The 12,586-nt window shown below is 45.8% G+C and overlaps 1 protein-coding gene and 1 pseudogene across 1 annotated transcript; one reads left to right on the top strand and one right to left on the bottom strand.

Moving 5' to 3' along the window:
* Positions 1-476: 476 nt before the first annotated feature.
* Positions 477-595, bottom strand: LOC112469580 (annotated as a pseudogene).
* Positions 596-2,854: 2,259 nt separating this feature from the next.
* Positions 2,855-5,972, top strand: NLRP10 (NLR family pyrin domain containing 10). Its single transcript, XM_006905675.2, has 2 exons — positions 2,855-3,134; positions 4,304-5,972. Exons 1-2 carry the CDS (start codon positions 2,855-2,857, stop codon positions 5,932-5,934), a joined length of 1,911 nt encoding a protein of 636 aa, XP_006905737.1. The 3' UTR covers positions 5,935-5,972.
* The last annotated feature ends 6,614 nt before the right edge of the window (positions 5,973-12,586 follow it).

Genomic DNA, 12,586 nt, shown 5'->3' with positions numbered 1-12,586 from the left:
AACAACCTCTCTCACTTTCTTGGGGCATGGATGATGTTCTCTCCATCCTCCTGCCAAAAGCTTTGAACCCTCTCCCGATCTGCATTCTCTGTTCTCTCCTCCATTACTCCTTTCTCTCACCAGCATTTCTAACTTGACCCCTCTGTTGGATGGTTTTGTTTTGTTTTGTTTTGTTTTGTCAGCATTTGCCATCCTCTTCCATGTTAAAACAGACAAAAACTTGACTCATCACCCCCTCACGACCTCTGATTCTTTTTGCTGCTGTGTCTTAAAAATTTTTTCTAGACATTATTTTTTCCTTTTTGCATCTCTATGTAGATATTAACTCCATTTCTTTACTTCCTATCCTTTCTTTGTTAATTTTTTAAAAATTTATTTATTTATTTATTTATTAGGTGAAGCGACCCTTGGTTGACCTCACAGATTGCAAGGACCTTGTCAATTTACAATCCCTTATTTTTTATTTTTACTTTTTACGCCTACAGCACCTGGTCTTTCTATGTGGTCTCCCATCCAAGTACTAACCAGGCCCGACCCTGCTTAGCTTCTGAGATCAGATGGGATCGGGTTTGTTTAGGGTGGCACGGCAGTAGACTACTTTAGATTTTAAACTGTTTCTTCTTACCTCTCGGCACTTCTAAATGCATGTATATTTCTACCTTTTGCTTTGTCAATTTTAGGCATTATCTATTGACTTTTCTTTTTTTTTCTTTTTTCTTTTTTCTTTTTTGCTTGGAGATGGTCTTTCTGAAACCCCCATTCTACTCTGTCAGGGTTCCTGGGCCGGCAGCTCTCCAGACCCTCTGACCAGCTGCCTTCTAGGACTTTGTTTTCTCCTCGTCCGGATTCCTCTTTCATGGAAGTGTCCTGTCTTCCTCCTTTTCCACTTTGGTGGAGCACAACCTCCTGTGGTTTCAACAACTTAAAGAAGAGGGGCCGTGGGCGAGGACATGGTGGTGGCAGGGCCCCAATTCCTCTGTCTCTCAAGTCAAACAGCCCCAGCCTGGCCTGGAGTCAAGTCGTAGAGAGGGCTGGGGTTTCAGAGAGGGAGAAGGACGGCCTGCTGGACTGTGTATTTCTTGGTGACAGAAGAATTCATCCCTTCAGCCCCTCCCTTGTTTTTCAACTGAAATGTATGGAAGAATGAGGTCACATTCTCCCCTGGTGAGCATGTTCACCACTGACAGTCAGATGGAATGTGTGTGTGTTCCTCTATTCCAGTCCCACACGTACTGGGGCCTGGTGGGTATCAGAGGGTAGGTGTCTGGGGGAGGGGGCGGTCACAAGTAGTCCTTTAATACCAGCATCACCAAGCAGAGTGAACTCATGGGTTTGGGCTAAGTGGACTCAGATCTGGCTTAGGAAGCTGTCTGATCAGAAAAAGGGATCTGATCTGTTTCAGTTCCCAGAACCTTGTTTGTTGGGCTCCTACTGCAGGGAGTTCATGGTTCTGGCCTCATCTTCAGGTCTCCCAGCCTAAAATGACTGAACAGCCTAGACCGCATATTTTCTTGGCAGGCACTTGTTCTTTCTTGTTCTTTCCTGAATTAGCTCTGCCAACAGCAGTGATTTGCAGGGGAGCCTGAGGCTGTATTGTATATTGCTCCTGCAACAACTGGCTTATGTTTCCAAACTGTCCTGTAACTTGCAGCCAAAGTCCCTGTATCCTAACATTTTACTAAAATTTTCTCCCTCCTTTTGGTATATACTGAAAATGTTTATATTTGAATCTCAGCAACTTTCCCCATTCCCAAATACCTCTTGCTCACTCTCAGACATTTTCGACTAAGATGGATTCCCCATTGGCTTTAGATCATAGGTATAATTCTGGACTCTGAAAGCTTTCTATGAATTGTTGCTTAACTTCTGAAGACTGCCACCCTGCCATCATTTTAGCTCTATATCTTAATTACAATCAAGACACTGCTCTCTTTCCTTTTCGGCTTTAGTCTCTACAGATCTCTCCAGTTTCAGGTAGCGTTTAGCTCAACTAAATGCTACTCAAACCTAGTTCCTTCACCTGTCTGTTATGTCTTTCCTTCTCTTTCTGTCTATCTACCCAGATCATAGACCAGGACTTAAATCTCACCTCTATGCCCACTGGTCTAGCTCTGGAAAATTCTAGAAAACCATTTTTCTCTGACTGTCAAATTTCTCATCTGGAAGGATCCTCAAGACAGTTCCTGTGATGATCAAAAGGGATAATACATGTAAATCACTCAGCACAGAGTGAGCCCTCAAAGTGGCCATTTCTTTTGCCATGATTTGAACTAGTCTCTTTATCTGAATGAGAAGACTTCCAGCTTTGAAATCCTATGTGTAACTAAGTCCATGAGGCTGATGTGTGAGGCCAATGGGATGATGAGCATAGATTTTTTTTTTACCTTCTTGCTGTACCTCAGCAGCCCTAGCAAAAATGTCATACCTCAGCAGTCCTAGAAAAATATAATTTTTTTTTCTTAACCAAAACTGTCTAAGGAGGTATGCGGGGCCTGATAAACAATGTGTGTAGGAGGGAGAGAGGAGAGAGATAGAGAGTTAGATAGAGATTGACACACCCTCATACCTCACTTCTGTTTGCCACACAAACACACATGTCAGTTGACAAAGAGGCAGAGCAGGGAAAGATGAGGGAGATTCCCCCGCCATCTCACCCACCCCTCTTTCTTGGAACCTTGCACATGTCACGTCTCTCCTTGGCTTGTGCTCAGCAGCTTTCCGAGCACCCAGAAAACAGGGTAGACCGAGGTGCCTTTAGGCTGCTCTTTCCTCAATGGTGACTTCTCCTCTCTTCCCACCCAGCTCCCCCTCCTCCAGATCACAGGTCTGAACTTGACTCTTCACCCCAAATACCATGGCCCTGGCCAGCAACCCACGGGAGGCATTGCTCCAGGCTTTGAATGACCTTGAGGAATACGACTTCAAGACATTAAAGTTCCACTTACGAGACGGAACCCTGCTTGGGGGCCCGGTGCTGGCCCGAGGGGAGCTGGAGGGCCTGAGTCGGGTGGACCTGGCTTCTCGGCTGATTTCGATGTATGGAACACAGGAGGCTGTGAAAGTGGTGCTCAAGGTGCTGAAGGTCATGAACCTGTTAGAACTCGTGGACCAGCTCAGCCACGTTTGTCTAAATGGTGAGGGCGGCAGGGGCGAGGGGAGGTCAGGGTGGTACTGGGACTCCCTCCCTACCATGACATTTCCAGAAACTACCATGGCTGATAAGTTGTACCTGCTTTCATTCTTTCCCAATGCCTGAGGGTCCTGGTGGTCTCCGGCTGAAGACCCTGACAGCTGTGGGGTGAAAGGCCTGAGCCTCGCGAGGGTGGGGATTTGTTTATAGAAAGATTAGGGTATCTTATGGCCATAATGGTCTCCCTCCTATCTCCAGTTGTAGTGCCAGAGAATGGGAGAGTATGGAGAAAGGGGCTTGGAGATAGGGGATGGTGTTGGTGAAGGGGTTTCTCCTACCCAGAAGAAATGACATCAGGGCATGGGGGGCAGACCTTTCCCTCGCTGTTCTCCCAGCAGGCAGCTCAGGCTGCTTCTCAGAGAGGACAGCCCACTTCTGTGCCCTGCTCTCTCAAGGAACTGGTGGACTGATTGATGGTGCCTTAGAGAGTGGGGTGGGCATGGAACCTAAAAGGCCTCCTATCCCTTCTCGTGGGGTGCTGAAGAGGAGCGAGAGTCTGTTGGTGCCTGTGCTCCCTCTGTAGGCTCTTTCACACTTGAGAGCTCCTCTGACATAGAAGTGAGAGGTTCCATAGACTCAGAGTCGGGGTTCTGGCTCAGAAGCTGGTTTACCCTTACAGCACCTGGCCCGACCTTCACTCAGAACAGGCTCCTATGGCTTCACCGTCTTACAGCTTCCTTTTCCTTTGTCCTCTCTTTTCTTGCCATTTCAGATGGGGAATTTCACATGAACACTCAAGACATTCACACACACAGAGGCTTTTGTATGTAACCATATTCTTACAAATACATACTTGCTGGCGTACAGTGGCATGTCTTCTCTACACAAACACATACAAGCTTCCACAAGTACACTCCCATGAGCACATGTGGATACAACCATTCCCACGGATATTCACGCACACTTAACAGATGTGCCCACGTGCACACACACACGGACCCACACTCATACACGTGTACAGTGGTCCCTCCCCATGCAGCTAGAAGTATAAACTCAGTGGGATACAAGTTAGCATAGAAGATGAGACTAAAGAGCAGAGCTCAGAGCTCATAGGGCCATTTTGTCTTTTTTTATTCCTGTCTCACCACCTAATACGCAACTTGTTTGGCTCAGATTACAGAGAAATATACCGAGAGCATGTGCGCTGCCTAGAGGAGAGGCAAGAAGAGGGAGTCGACCACAGCTACTACCAGCTGCTCCTGGTGGCCAAGCCCTGCGCAGGGAGCCCCATCCTGGGGCAGGAGGTGGACTCTGTCACAGTGGAGGCTCTGTTTGATCCAGGGGAAAAGCCCAACCAAGGCCCGCCCACAGTGGTGATACAGGGATCTGCGGGCACTGGAAAGACAACACTGGCCAGAAAAATGGTGCTGGACTGGGCCACTGGCACCCTGTACCCAGGCCGGTTTGATTATGTCTTTTACGTGAGCTGCAGAGAAGTGACCCTGCTGCAGGAGAGCACACTCGACCAGCTCCTCATCTGGTGCTGTGGGGACAATAAAGCACCCGTCGCAGAGATTCAGAGGCAGCAACCAGAACGGCTCCTGTTCATCCTGGACGGCTACGATGAACTGCAGCGGTCCTATGCGGAGAGGCTGAGGAGGCCGGGGCCCAGTCCCGTAGAGGACATGCTGCACCGTCTGATAAGGAGAGAAGTACTTCCCCTGTCCTCTCTTCTCATCACGACTCGGCCCCTGGCTTTGCGGAACCTGGAGCCCTTGCTGAAACAACCACGCCACCTTCACATCTTGGGTTTCTCTATGGAGGAGAAGGAAAGGTATTTCAGATCCTATTTCACAGATGAGGAGCAAGCCAGAAACGCCTTAGACATTGCACGGGGAAATGACTTCCTCTACAAAGCGTGCCAGATTCCAGGCATTTGCTGGGTGGTCTGCTCGTGGCTGAAGGGGCAGATGGAGAGAGGCGGAGTGGTCTCAGAGATGCCCAGTGATGGCACTGACATCTTCATGGCCTATGTCTCCACCTTCCTGCCGCCCAGTGACAACAGGGACTGCTCCAAGCTTACCCGAGACAAGGTTCTAAAGGGTCTGTGCTCCTTGGCAGCCGAGGGGATCCAGCACCAGAGATTCCTGTTCGAAGAGGCTGACCTCGAGAAGCACAATTTAGATGGACCCAGCCTTGCCGCTTTCTTGAGCAGCATTGATTACCAAGAGGGCCTTAACATCAAAAAGTTCTACAGCTTCCGCCACATTAGCTTCCAGGAATTTTTCCATGCGATGTCCTACCTGGTGAAAGAGGATAAGAGCCAGCTGGGTGAAGGGTCCCTCAGAGAAGTGAATAGGCTGCTGGATGAAAAGAAGCAGGTGGGGAGTGAGGAGATGACCCTCAGTATGCAGTTTTTATTGGACATATCAAAAAAAGAGAGCTCCACAAACTTTGAGCTAATGTTCTGCTTCAAAGTTTCACCCTCGCTAAAGCAAGATCTGAAGAATTTCAAAGAACAAATGAGCTCTATAAAGCATAAAAGGACCTGGGATTTGGAATTGTCCCTGTATGAGTCTAACATGAAGAATCTGCTAAAGAGTGTTCAGTTGAGTGATGTAGTAATTAAGATGGTACATTCAAAAAATAAGAAATCCCCCAGCAAGAACTTATTTTCTGTCAAAACCAGCTTGAGTAATAAACAGAAAGAGGAGCAAAAATGTCCAGCTGTGGACAAAGATAATAAAGCAGAGACACCAATGGAAGCTTCTAACGGAAAAGACAGAGGGACAAAGGAACTATAGACAAGGAAGGTAGGAGCAGCAGGATGGGGAGCACAGAAATGGGGACACTGGAAGGAGGATGGTGGGGTGGAGGGACAGAAGGGTGGGGGGAAGACAGAGAGTTGAAAGGAATGGAGAGGTGTGAGATCACACTAATGGGCACTAGAAGGAGTAGAAGGACAGAGGAACAAATAGAAAAGAGACGTAGAGAGAAGATCAGAAGGGTTGGAACATAGGATGCGGGGAAAGCCATGTGGGATGAATCTTTAGGAATAATCATATTTGTCAACAATGGCTCAAGTTCAGTTATTTAGGGTCCTCCCCTCCCAGACGGTTTGTAACTTCCTATAGTGTAGTCTTATTTCAGTAGCTCCTCTTATATGTTAGTATCAATAACCAAATATAAAAGTATTTCATTCAATTTTTTTTCGATGAAATAAACACTATAATAAAATGTGGATTGTGCTCATTCTATAAGATTGGGTAATGTGAAGCATATCAATGTCAACATTTAAAGGAAATAGTGTACTGTTCCATTGACTCTGTATTTGTGATCAAATGCTGCTTTTATTAATAGTAGCTTTCTGTCTTTCTAGAAACTTCTAGAATTTCCAGGTTGGACATGAGCCATGGCTTGTCACAGACCTTTGGTCTTAGAAGTTCTACTTCAAATGACTTGAAAAACCTCTTTGCTAATAGCATGCCCCAGTTGTCCCCATATGTACCATTAACTGACTTTTCTTTTTGCAAAGATCCGTCAGTTCCAAGAGCTAACTCATAGTCTCTTTTCCTGCTTTGGTTCCCTCTGTATAGAAAAGATGAAATTATAGACATAGGTGGGGTCAGTTCCCACCCCTCATTTCATAGTTGAGGAAATTGAAGTTCAGTCAGGAGCCCCATTCTTTTCTGGGGTTCCTCAGAGATGTCTCTTAATTCCCACACCTCAGCCAACAGTTGTAGATGCCCTCGAAGACCCTGCAGGCACTGTAAACCTACCTCCATCCCAGCTTTGCTGCTGGCTTCAGTGAGTAGCCAACAGTTGTAGATGCCCTCGAAGACCCTGCAGCTGCTGGCTTCAGTGAGCTGAGGGTGCTGATGCTGCCTTGGACTCTTAGTGCCCCATGGAAGGTGACGGGTACTTCTCTTTTTGCTTCTCACACATTTTTATTGTTGTCATGCTCCTCACAAGTTGATTCCATGTATACCAATCCCAGCAATCTGCTGGATATACCCAGACATCTGAATCCAAAGGAGTCCAGCCCTGAGTGGTCAACTTGGTATGCCATGATACCAAATATAATTAACTCGTCTTCTCACGGGAAGTTTGGTGGCTGGACATTGGATAATTATAGCATGTTGAACCCATCAATTGTGTATGTGCATAGAATATGTAAGAAACAGTACATGTGTGCATGTACTTATATAAAGGGCAATTTGTACTGGATTACTGAAGAGTCTGGTTGGCACCCACTGAGTTAGGCTGCATTGCCCTCTAAAGAGCCTGGATGCTCTCAGCAGACCAACTCCTGAATATCATAGAGAATTTGAGAGCGATGAAACATGTACCTAATACACTGCTGGATTTTCAAGGAGCCAAGAAGGTCCAGGGTTTTTTTGTTTTGTTTTGTTTTGTTTTTTAAACATAGATCTAACATCCAATTGAGGTTTAGACGTCTTATTTTACTTAGGATTCACATTCAATACAAACTATCTTAAGCAAAAATTAAATTACTGTATTTATTTAAAGAAAAAAACTGACTTCCAGTTTTAAGTATGTCTGACTCTTTCTAACAGTGTCATCAGGACTCTCACTCTCTTTCCTCTCTGCCGTTCTTTTCATAGTTACCTTTTGCTCTTTTTTCAGAAAGTAAACTTTATGTGTCAGAGAAGATGGCCATCAGGAGGTTCAACTTAAACCATCCTTGAGTCAACAATCCCAAAGGAAGAGAAGAGTCTTTACTAGTAGTTCTAGTAGGAAAGTTACCTGACCCTGGGTACTACCAAGCTTTGAATAATCTCTGTGGTCTGGAAGATGAACTTCTCTGACTGGCTAGGCCTGAATTTCATGGCCTTGGTCACATGGCTATATTTCCTAGGTCATACTGCCACACTCCTAGGACTGAGTAAGAAAGGATCGACACCTCTAGAAATGCAAGGAATGGGAGAGTGGCTCCCTATACATCCTTCCAGTCTATCTTGCCAAAACAACTAATAAAATTTGACTGGGTCTCAGCTTTCATCTTCCTCCATGTAGCCATACAATAATTTCAAGTAGACAAAGTGCTTTCTCATATGTATAGGGGCATTTGAGTGTTGACTCACCATCATTCACTGGCCTCTCTCCCCTTCCAACGATACCTTCATTCTGGAAGGCACCCCACACCCCATCCCGTAGTGTGGGAACCAGACTTCTCCCTTACCTTTGTGTGGAAACTGGACCTTGCATTGGGGTTGGCAAGGCTACATGCTCACCTCCCGCTTCACTGGACTCTCCTCCCTTCCCTGCCAATTTACCTACCCCAAATATTCCCACCAAAAAAGCCCACCTCAAGCCCCATGTAAGTTTCAGGCCCCCTGCCCCCTCCCGCATTTGGGGCTGTCACTCTGCTACAATAAACCTTGCTAACCCTTTTAGCCTTGTGCATTCCTCCGGCCAATCTAACAATTTCTCTTGGGGAATTTTTTCATTAAACTTCTTTAGGTATGTATAGTTGGGATTTATGCTATCCCTGGTTATGGGATAGGGACCACGAAAAAATACATGTTAGGCAGCATTTCCCATCCTAGTCAGTATAACTGGTATGCTTCCTACAGGACACAGATTAGAAAGACTGTATCCCTGCGTGTTGTTGGCAGCCTTAGTGCCCCTAGGAGGAGAAAGTTTCCTTGAGAATGGATCCTATTCTAGGAAAGCAGAGATGAGAAATAGAGAAAGGGAACCTAGGTCCTGATTACATCATCTGAGTTCTGTATAGTTCTTGGTTTAAGCCTGCAGACTCACTCATCCTGGCGTTCTGCTGGTAATGTAGGGAGGAGGCAAGAGAATTAAAATGTTACAAAGCTAAATTCAGAGACGGCAATATGCTGATCAGCCCTGCAGCCTGGCCTGGAGGACACCTTCAGAACAAAGGAAGATTTCTACTGGGATTGCTAAAGATCCATTTCCCACATCTTGTGAAGGGGAAACAGGAAGGACAGTCTTTAAGTGGCTACCCTACACAAATAAAATCATTCTTTCCTTATGGCTAAAACCATTGGGAACCTAAGGATTAAAGGCTAAGAATTGCCAGCAGGGCTTTCACTCTATGTATTTCTTACCTTTTCAGGCTACATGCCCTTCCCCTTCCTCACAGTATATCTATAGCAAAGGAAATGGGTTAACAAAGTCTTTAAACTATAACTCACAGGAACTAAAGAATGATACAATAACTGAATTCCCTGAACATTCAGTGTCCCTTTCTCTGTCTCTCTCACTCTTTGCCTCTGAGAGGAGACCACACTGTCTGTGGAGTGTTACCCCTTTTCTAACTCTAACTTTGGCACGTGTGTTGAATTCTTTCCACACTCTCTGCCAAAGGACCCTCTTCTCTTGGTCTCCCTGCCATTCAGGGAAATTCGTCTTCTCCTGCATCATCTTTTCTGGCAACGACAAAAGGATCAGAGGACATAACTCGTCCCACACAAGTTTGCCAAGGCTCTTCTCATCTGAGTGGCTGGGATTTATTTCCTTATGCTGTGCAGATCAATTGGCCTTGGGTAAATGGTTGACACCATTTCTAGGGGGCTGGTGAGAGACTTGTTCTCTAACTGAGCAGGAGTCCACAGGTCCTGTCTACTTTTCTTACTTTTCTTCCTCTAACTTCCCTGACTGACGTCACCATCGGAATTGCAGAGAAGACCTGCTAAGGGACCTTGTCCAACTCCAAATTAAAAGACTACGCAGCACTTTTAGGCCCCAACAGAATGGGTAAGCCCCCATGGGAATCTTCTGTTTCTTCCTCTTAGCCTTTTGCTTTCATTTTTGCTGGTAGCTCGCAATCCAGGAAGCGGTGGGCTGTGGAAACTTGCCAGGGCTTACTCCCTCACCTTGCCCCTTAGTTTTTCTTTCCTTCCCTTCCCTCTGGCAGTAGGGAGCCCAGGGCCCCACCTGCATACCTGTTGGAGCGGCAGGTAAACCCCTGTGCACGCTTGTAGCAGTAGTGGGCCCAGACCCCTCCGGCATTTGCCACTTCTAGCAGTGGAGGGCCTAGACACGTGCTGCTGTCCCTCCCCCAACTTCCGCTTTCCCAGGTGGCACTGCCCACAGGGCACACATGCACCCCTCTCCAGGCGGAGTAACATGCTTTCAGATTCAGGCACAGCTAGGATTGTGTTCCCTGGAGTCTTGGGGTTAAGGTTCAGTGCTTTTACCCAGGGTGCCCACATTCAATTCTCGATAAAGGGAGAATATTTTTCTTCCTTCAGCCCCAGCTGCATAGGCACTTGTCAGCCTGCACCCCGCAGCCCAGTTGTCCGCAAAACAGGCAGCTAGCAGCGGAGACCCATTGGGGCCCTGCTCCCTCTCCACACTAAGAATCGGAGGGTGACCAAGAAGTTTGACCTGTAAATGGTTCACTTAACTACAATACCCTCTCACAATTAGATCTTTTTTTGCAAGAAACAGGAAAAGTGGGGCAAAGTCTCCTATGTCCTTTACCAAGACCTAGACTTATTAGGTGGCCCAATGATAGGAGCGCCTTCCTGGAGATCTCAAAATAATCAAGAATTTTCTCCTCTCCCTTCACCCTTGGACTCTGAGGGAAAACCGAGTTCTCTGGGGACCCCATCTATTTCATCACTCCCTGAGGAAACTAGATATGCACCCTCACAGAAGTTACAAATACTGATGATGGGGAAATAATAAGAGTATGTGCATTACCTCTGATCTGTATTTGTCGGTGTCATATATATAATACGGTGGTTGAGTTAAGAATTCTAATTATGATGGAAAAGAAAATGTATGTTTTTGGTAACAGAAGGTATAAAGTATGGAGAAATAATTTGAAGGAAATGGAAGGAAAGGTGTTTGTCTTAAAGTTGATTATTTCTGAACGAGTGAGAAGAGGCAAACCAAAGGAATGAGGAAAGTTGTAGTAGGTTTGCGAAGAGAAATTCTGAGAGGGAATTTGACATGTGAGTAAGCTAAATAAGACTGGAAATTTAAATGTCAAAAATAAGTGAATACAAAACTAGAGTTGTGTTTTAATGTTTCTTAGACTATTGGTCTGCTGCTAATAATATGGAAAAGTTTTCTGAGTAGAAAACAAGGATTCTGTGCTTCATCAAAATAATTTTCTGTCTTTTATGTAGCCTTAACCAGTTTTCTGAGGCTTTTAGAGAATATACTAACATTGGCCCAAAGTCTGAGGCCCAGATGCTCCTGGCTATACATTTCATAACTCAGGCTGTGCTCAGTATTCAGAAGGAAGCTCCAAAAGCTCCTCCCAACCCTGCAGGCTGCCTTGGAATCAGAGGTCTTTAAGGGGTCCAATAATTGGTACTGGGCAGAGAAAGAAGCAGAGTACAAAAAGGCACTAATTTTAGCTGCCATAATAACGGGACCATTTTGAGGTGACCCTAGGCAATAAAAACCATTAAGATCTGGAGGGCTTCCACCTTGGTTGCCACAGTTGGCATCTTTGGGACTGAGGCATAATCAATGTGCAAATTACTTGAAGGAAGGGCACTGGAAGGGTGAGTGTCTATCCAACCCTGGGAAGCTAGAGAGGGGTGGACCTCATAAGCCCTCTCCTCTCATAGCAAGCCTCTCATGAGAGAGCCGCTTCCTCCTCCAACAACAGCGGCGCAAGCTCTCATGCTCACTGGCTCCAGTTGTAGGAAAACCCATTGCAACCACAACAGTGGAACCTCAGGTCACCTTCGAAAGGGCAAGGGAAAAAAACCTGAATTTTTACTACATACTAGAGCTACCTACTCTGTCTTGACTCGTCCTATGGACCTCTCTCCAACGTTAACTGCACAGTGACAGGAATAAATAGCCAGCCTAACTTAAGATAATTTACTTTTCCCATTGTGAGACTGGGACTATCAACAAAATTCTCCATCACACGTCAGGACCAGGGTCCAGTGCGAAGAACACGACATCCCGGGAAATGGGGCACAGCCAGAAAGGGGGCAGCCCCCTTGCCCATCACACAAAGCACATTTGTGGGGAACGTAAGGCTAAACCATTCGTAGATAACCCGCTTCTATCTCAGGGTTTCCTACAAGCAGAGCAGATCCCTCCCTGAGGTCTATTAAAAGTCAGCCATCAATGTAAACAGAAAGGGCCCTACCAAGTTTTGTTAAGTTCCCCAAGTGATGTCAAATTACAAGGAATCAACCACTGGGTACATTTGTTTCAAATTAAACCAGTCTCTTATGAGTCCTCACATGTTCCTCCAGAAAATGAAACAGAAAGTGTGACCTATTCCTGTGAACCTGTCGAAGATCTTAAACTCTTATTCCAGAAAATAGGTAAGTCCACACATCCCAGAAAAATCAGGAAACTTTCCCGAATAATTATTCTTTTAGCCCAGTGTCTATGCCACTACTCTCTTCAAAATGATTCAATTTCCTTTCGCTAGATATCTTTACCTTGAATTAACAAACTGCCATGAAAAAATAACTTCAT

This window comes from Pteropus alecto, unplaced genomic scaffold, assembly GCF_000325575.1.
Source record: "Pteropus alecto unplaced genomic scaffold, ASM32557v1 scaffold461, whole genome shotgun sequence".
Classification (NCBI taxonomy): Eukaryota; Metazoa; Chordata; class Mammalia; order Chiroptera; family Pteropodidae; genus Pteropus; species Pteropus alecto.
Note: the sequence above shows the minus strand (reverse complement) of the source record. Positions and strands in the feature narration are given on the sequence as shown.